Source organism: Sarcophilus harrisii, chromosome 1, assembly GCF_902635505.1.
Source record: "Sarcophilus harrisii chromosome 1, mSarHar1.11, whole genome shotgun sequence".
Classification (NCBI taxonomy): Eukaryota; Metazoa; Chordata; class Mammalia; order Dasyuromorphia; family Dasyuridae; genus Sarcophilus; species Sarcophilus harrisii.
Genome location: NC_045426.1, coordinates 675,819,738 through 675,826,067, shown reverse-complemented (window position 1 = coordinate 675,826,067; position 6,330 = coordinate 675,819,738). Strand labels below are relative to the sequence as shown.

The window sequence follows — 6,330 nt, the reverse complement described above, 5'->3', positions numbered from 1 at the left end:
AAGACCCAGTCAGCAATGTCCTAAGGCTTGTTTATGACAAGGGATCTGCGGTTTTTCAAGCACAGCTTTCATGATACACTCCATTAGGAGGTGAGTGGAGGCTGGCCCTAATACAGCAGATCTCTATCCTTAGCTCTTGAAACAAGCCTAACCAGCAGAGTATAAATCTATAAAGTATAAATTTATCCCCCAACCTGAATATAAGTAATATAATCTTCATAGTAGGTTCATTACTTTTTAACCCACACAACTCTTATTTTAATGGTGTTAACCAAATCAAATTTAATTCTATTATACCTGACACACAAGTACTAACACTCATTAAATCACAATGAACCGAACTGTATTGAGTGGGGATATCAAAATTATCTTCACACCTACTTATCATGTATATAACCCATTTATCATGTATATAACCATGTATGGATTAGTTTGCACATTATTTCCCTAGTATATTATAAGCTCCTTAATGTCAAGGTCTTTTGCATCTCCAGGACTAAGAAATGTTAAGGGATCTTCTTAATCCCTTATTGCCTAATAAATGTTTATTGATGGATTATTGGTTGATTGATAGCGTTATCTGGAGGAGTTTTAAAATTTGGTTAATGGAGGGATAGTGGGGAAAAATAGACTAATAAAGAAATTTTATATATTTCCAAAATTATATATCTTAAGATTATATATTTATGTGTCTGTGGCACATAACATCTAGCATTTCAAATCCAGCTTCAGACATTTACTAGCTATATGATTTTAAACAAGTTATTTAATTTCTTTCTGCCTCAGTTTCCTAATCTGTAAAACTGGAATAACATCTACCTCTAAAGATTGTTGGAAGGATCAAATAAAGGAAAGTGCTCAGCACAGTGCCTGGAACATAGTAAGTATTCAATAAATATTAGCTATTATTAAAGTCATATTTATGTATGTTAAATCTATATTTATTTCAAAATTATATATAACATAATGTTATTATTCTATTATAAAATTTGTTTTCTAAGAATTGTACACTTGTACATTTCAAAACTATACATTCTATATTTTCATTATCGAATTTATATAACAATAAAATTATATATTATATTTATTTATTCTAAGAATTGTAAGCGGCTGTGTTTCAATATACATTATATATTCATATCAATTAATTTATTATTTTAACATTATAATGTATAACAAAGTTATATATGTGCATTCTAATAATCACATATGTGTGTGTTTCAGAATTATATATTCTGTATTTGCATTTTTTGTGTTATATTATATTTTAACATAATAAAATTATACATTATATATATTCTAAGAATTGTATATTGAGTATTTCAAATATATTATACTTATATTATTAATTTTATTATGGTTATTTATATTACAACAGATTTCTTGTATATATGTGAATATATAATGGCAATTATATATACAAAACTGCATTATTTGGTGTTATATTTTAACATAATAAAATTATACACTATGTATATTCTAAGAATTGTATATTGAGTATTTCAAATATATTATACTTATATTATGGTTATATATATTACAACAGATTTCTTGTATATATATGTGTATACATAATGGCGATATATAGTCTATAATTCTAAGAATTCTATGTATTCTAAGAATTGTACATTGTATATTTCACATTTAAATATTATAGATTCACTTTATTAGTTACTTTATTGTTATATTTATGTTTATAATGTAATAAAAGTATACATTGTAAATATTCTAAGAATTGTATACTTGAGGATTTCACAATTATATATGATATATTCGTGTTAGTTTTTTAACGTTTATATAATCACATTTATATAATCACAAATAATGCCATTATATGAGATCGTATTTTAAGAATTGCATATAAATGTACTTTAAAAATGAAGTCTGTTTCTGCCTAAAGGCTAACACTTAGGCGGGGGCTGCCCGGGCCAGCCCGGGAGGGAGGGCGGCTGAGTGGGCGTAACTGCCGCCCCGCCCCCGACGCTCCCAGGCCCCGCCCCCGCCCAGGGCCCGCCCTCCCGCCGCCTCCGCGGGCCCGTCCGTCCGTCTGGGCCGTGGCTGGCTGCCGTCTGTCCGTAGTGCGGCTGCGCCGGGGCGGCCCAGGCTCGGGGGCCCGGGCGGGCCGCGACTCTTTGTCTCAGAGCCCGAGCGGCGGCTGGCGGAGCAGCAGCAGCGGCAGCGGCAGCGGCGGCGAGGGCGGCGAGCGCAGCCACAGCAGCAGCAGCAGCAGCAGGCGCGGCGGCCGGGCGCAGGCAGCCTCGGGGGCCCAGCGGCTGCACATCTGGACCCGCGGCGCCCCGCCCAGCGGCGGACCCCCCGGCGGCAGCCCCGGCTCGGACCCCGCGGCCCCCGGGCGCCGGAGGAGGAGGAGGAGGAGGAGGCCCGGCTTGAGGCAGCGCGGCGTTGGGGGCTCGGGCTCCGGGGCCGCCGAGCAGAGGAGGCCGGGGCCGGGCCCGGGGGCTCCGGCTCCGGCCGCCCGCCTCGGACCTCGCCACTCCGCCCGGAGCTGTGTACAAACAAGGACCGCGGGGGCTGGCGCCTCTTAAGGTGGACTTGAGAGTTTAAGGTGGACCGGCGCGGCGCGGGAGGTGCGGGGGGGTGGTCCCTTTCTCCCTCCTTCCCCCGCTTTCTCGTCTTTCCCCTGCTCTTGCATCAGACGCCCGGCCCGGCCCGGGAGGACTTTGGCCCGTTTCCCCCGGGGCTTGACCCTCGGGGTGCCCGGACTTGGAAGAGAGGACCGGGAGCGGCAGGACGGCCCCCAGCTCCCCGCCCCCCGCCCCCTCCAGCTGCCAACGATGCCCCCCACTCCTTTGTACTTGAGGGGAGCGCAGCCCCTGGGCCGGGGAGTGGGGAAGAGAAGCCGCGGGCCCAGCCGCCCCGAGTTCGTGGGAACCCTCCGCGGGCCTGGCCAGCCCCGGGCTCATCCGTGAGCCTGCTCCGCGCTGGAAGAAGCCTCCGGCCCCGGGCCTCGGCGCCCGCCGCCTCACCCCGCGCGCAGCCCCCGTCGGCAGCCCTCTCCCCCTCGGACCCCCCTGCGCTTCGTGCCCGACGCCCGCCCCGGGAGATGGAGACGGTGGGAAAGTTTGAGTTCAGCCGGAAGGACCTGATTGGCCACGGGGCCTTCGCCGTGGTCTTTAAAGGGAGGCACAAAGAGGTGAGGGGGGCCCCCTCTCCCCTTCAGCCCGGAGCGCCCCGGGCAGCCGGGCATCCTGTGGTTCGCCCAGAGATGCAGTGTCAGCAGGTTTCCCCCGCAGGCCGCCTGGCCCCGGTCCCTCCCCGGGCCAGTCCCCCCTCCCCACAGGGAGGAAGCCAGAAGGGGGCTCTGACATTGGCCCCGGCCGAGGAAAGGGGGTGCCCTCCCCTCTAGTACCGCATCTACTCCCCAGCTTTAAGTTCAGTAACTCCCCCTCCCCCCGAGGACCACCGATCCCCCCTCCAGAGAGGGAGGGCTTCTTTCTGAAGGCAGATGCTTCCCAGAGCAGCTTTTCGAAGGGGTGGCCCCGGAGCTTTGGCACAGCTGCTGATGGGCCCAAAATGTCCTGGGCTAGTGGGATCCTGCCCTGACATGTCTGGGCCCCAGGCGGCACTTTCCGCGGGCTTGGTTTTCCAGGAATGGGGTAGGTGGCCCTCCTGAGTCCAGGCTCCCTGAGAACGTGGGTCTTTGGGTTTCAGAAACATGATCTGGAGGTGGCAGTCAAGTGCATTAACAAGAAAAACCTGGCCAAGTCTCAGACCCTGTTGGGGAAGGAAATCAAAATCCTGAAGGTGAGTAGAGGGACTTTGTGTGTATTCCCATTTATGCATGTGTGGATGGGTGTTTGGGGGGGCACTGGTGGGGGTCCTGGGCCCACATTCTGTTCTCCATTGTGACCTAAAAAGAAGGAACACCTGGGTTCCAAAAGCCCTCCCACTGCCTACCTGTTTATCCCCGGGCAAGTCCCTTAACTTCATCTCTAAAATGGGGACAGTGCTTCCAGTTTTCTTCATAGGGTCATTCAGTCTGTCAATAAACAATTTAATATTCTCCTATATTGACTGCATGCTTTAATTGTGCTACAGACATCTATTTTTATCATCATCTCATCTCTGTTTTCAACCTCTTCTCTGGTTCTCTAGGAACTGAAACATGAAAATATCGTGGCCTTGTATGATTTCCAGGTACTGATTTTGATTCTGTGGCTAATTTTGTTTTTTGGGTCGAGGATGGGGGAGGGAAGCCTTCGGACCTTGCGCTCTGCCCTAAGGAGGTGGGGAGTGGGGGCAGGCCCAGGCCAAGATGTTTTGGTGCCCACTTGGCCTTGCTCAGCCTCCAGCTGCTGTGAGCAGCTGTTCTCTGGCAGACTGGGGGCCCTTGCGGAGACTGGGCACAAAGTTCCCGGGTGCCTATCTGGCCCCCTCTCCCAGCGCTGATCAGGGCACTGGCTTCCCTTCTGTAGGGAAGGCCCTGAATGGGGCTTTTCTCCAAGTGTCACCGGAGCTTTGAAAGGCCCACCTGGCCCGTTTCTTCCGAGTCTTTGAGGCTTGAGGGGCCCCGGCTGGGGGGGGCTTTTAAGGCGGCCTCAGCTGGGCTCTCGGCTGTTTGTTGACATTGCTCCTGGAGGCTGGCTGGGGTCCAGCCGCCTCTTTGCGTCAGAGTCTAAAGCGAGATTCCTTTATGACCAGGCTTGCCAGGATCAGGGGCTCTGCTCCTCCCTCCCCTGGCCTCCCCAGGGACCAGGCGCCTTTTCCCACGCAGCCCCTCACCCAAGGGCCCAGGGGCATGTGGAGGGAGGGCAGGACCTCTCTCACCCCCCAGCCCCCAGGGCTTTTTCTTAGCCAGGAAACTCAGCTTTGGGGCTTGGGGTGGGGGGCGGCGGGCATGGGGGGAGGTGGTGTTGGATCCTGTTGTCAGAGTGGGCACCAGGCTGGAGGCCATTGGAGGCTTGGGTGTTTGTGTCAGTGACAGCTGGTCTTGCTGACTAATGGTTTTGAAACATGTTTACCGAGGACCGAAGTTTCCGGTGCCCCAGGTTGGACCGGGCTGTGGGGGGATGGGAGGAGACCTCCTTTGTGGGTGCCTGAAGGCTAGGGCCCGCCGCCTCAGGACCTCCTTGGAGGTAGCCGGGCAGCGGGTCACAGGGCTGTAGATACCTGGAAAACTGGGGACAGGAGACACTATGTCCCAGGCAGCCTGGGCATGGGGAGGGACTTCCTGTCCACCCCCTCTTTCCTCCCTCTGCCCGGCTCCGGCTTGCCAGTGGGGAGGGGGCTGGGGTGGTGTGGGCATCTCATCTTGTAACAGGTGCGTAAGTCAGATGGGGAGGAGGAGGGGAGGAAGGAAAGTTCGTTCTACATTAACCTCTTCTTTCCTGGCTTTTTTTCTCCCTTACCTGGGTCACTCAATAAATACAGCCAAACTTAGAGCTGTGGGGGTTAGGAAGGGGGTGACCTGAGAGGCTGTGTAATATCACCTGCTCTTTTTACTGGTGGGGAAACTGAGGCCCAGAAATGCAGGGTTTTTTAGTCAAGATTCTACAGGTAGCATGTGACATACTTCCCCTTTCTGGCTTTGGGAAGCCTGGGATAATTTGAGTTTGGGTAGGAATGATCCCCTTGTAGTGGAAATACTGACTGTAGTTACTTTTAAGGTGACTGAACCATCAGACAAAAATAGAAAATACAAAAGTATTTGTCACTTAGCTGGACATGGAGTTGGGAAGGCTTACATAGATTCCCACTTTAGACACTAAACTATAAGGGAGATCATGGATAAAGCAGTTCTACTCTGGCCCTGTCTCCCTGTAAATTTGTAAAAAAAAAAAAATCTTAAAAATGTAAAATTTATATTTCTGTAAAATAGGGTGATTATTTTTAAATAGGTTATTAAGACTCAAATGAGCTAGAGAAATGTCCTTTTTTATTCTCCCTTTTCCAAAGCCTCCCACTCCCTTGGCAGTAGTAAGGAGGGGAATCCAGAATCCTCTCTTGGGGTCAACCTGTTACCTTCTCCAGCTCATTTTACAAATGGGGAAACTGAGGCAAACGGCTCCTGTCTGAGGCCCAGCTTTAATCCACTATACCACCTAGTTTTCATCACAGTTCCTTTTTTTTACACTATAAGGAATTGAGGGTTTTAAGGTAAAGGCTCTAGGGCAGGGAGAGGTAGTGTTTGAATTTTAAATCCAATCCAGTCTGGCCTCCAGCCTTTTGATTCCACACCTGTACACAGCACATCCCAGCCCTTCCTTTTGAGCCTTGGGAAGTACTTAGAGAAACCTAGGCCAAACTTTGCTTCTGTTTGTTCCCCCAGGCAGGGAGTGGAAAAGTGGGAAGGCTAGTGTCTGGCTATCC

The 6,330-nt window shown here is 49.5% G+C and overlaps 2 protein-coding genes across 3 annotated transcripts in view; both read left to right on the top strand.

Moving 5' to 3' along the window:
* The first annotated feature begins 331 nt into the window (after positions 1–331).
* Positions 332–2,569, top strand: LOC116420815 (filaggrin-2-like). Its single transcript, XM_031948379.1, has 2 exons — positions 332–343; positions 1,991–2,569. Exons 1-2 carry the CDS (start codon positions 332–334, stop codon positions 2,555–2,557), a joined length of 579 nt encoding a protein of 192 aa, XP_031804239.1. The 3' UTR covers positions 2,558–2,569.
* Positions 2,561–6,330, top strand: part of ULK1 (unc-51 like autophagy activating kinase 1) — a 50,362-nt gene continuing 46,592 nt past the window's right edge. Inside the window, exons 1-3 of one of the 2 annotated variants that reach the window (XM_031948385.1) lie at positions 2,561–3,154; positions 3,673–3,765; positions 4,117–4,158. In XM_031948385.1, coding sequence (XP_031804245.1) covers positions 3,065–3,154; positions 3,673–3,765; positions 4,117–4,158 — 225 coding nt within the window. In that variant the 5' untranslated portion in view covers positions 2,561–3,064. The remainder of the gene's footprint in view (positions 3,155–3,672; positions 3,766–4,116; positions 4,159–6,330) is intronic. The other variant, XM_023496950.2, reaches the window with a different exon arrangement.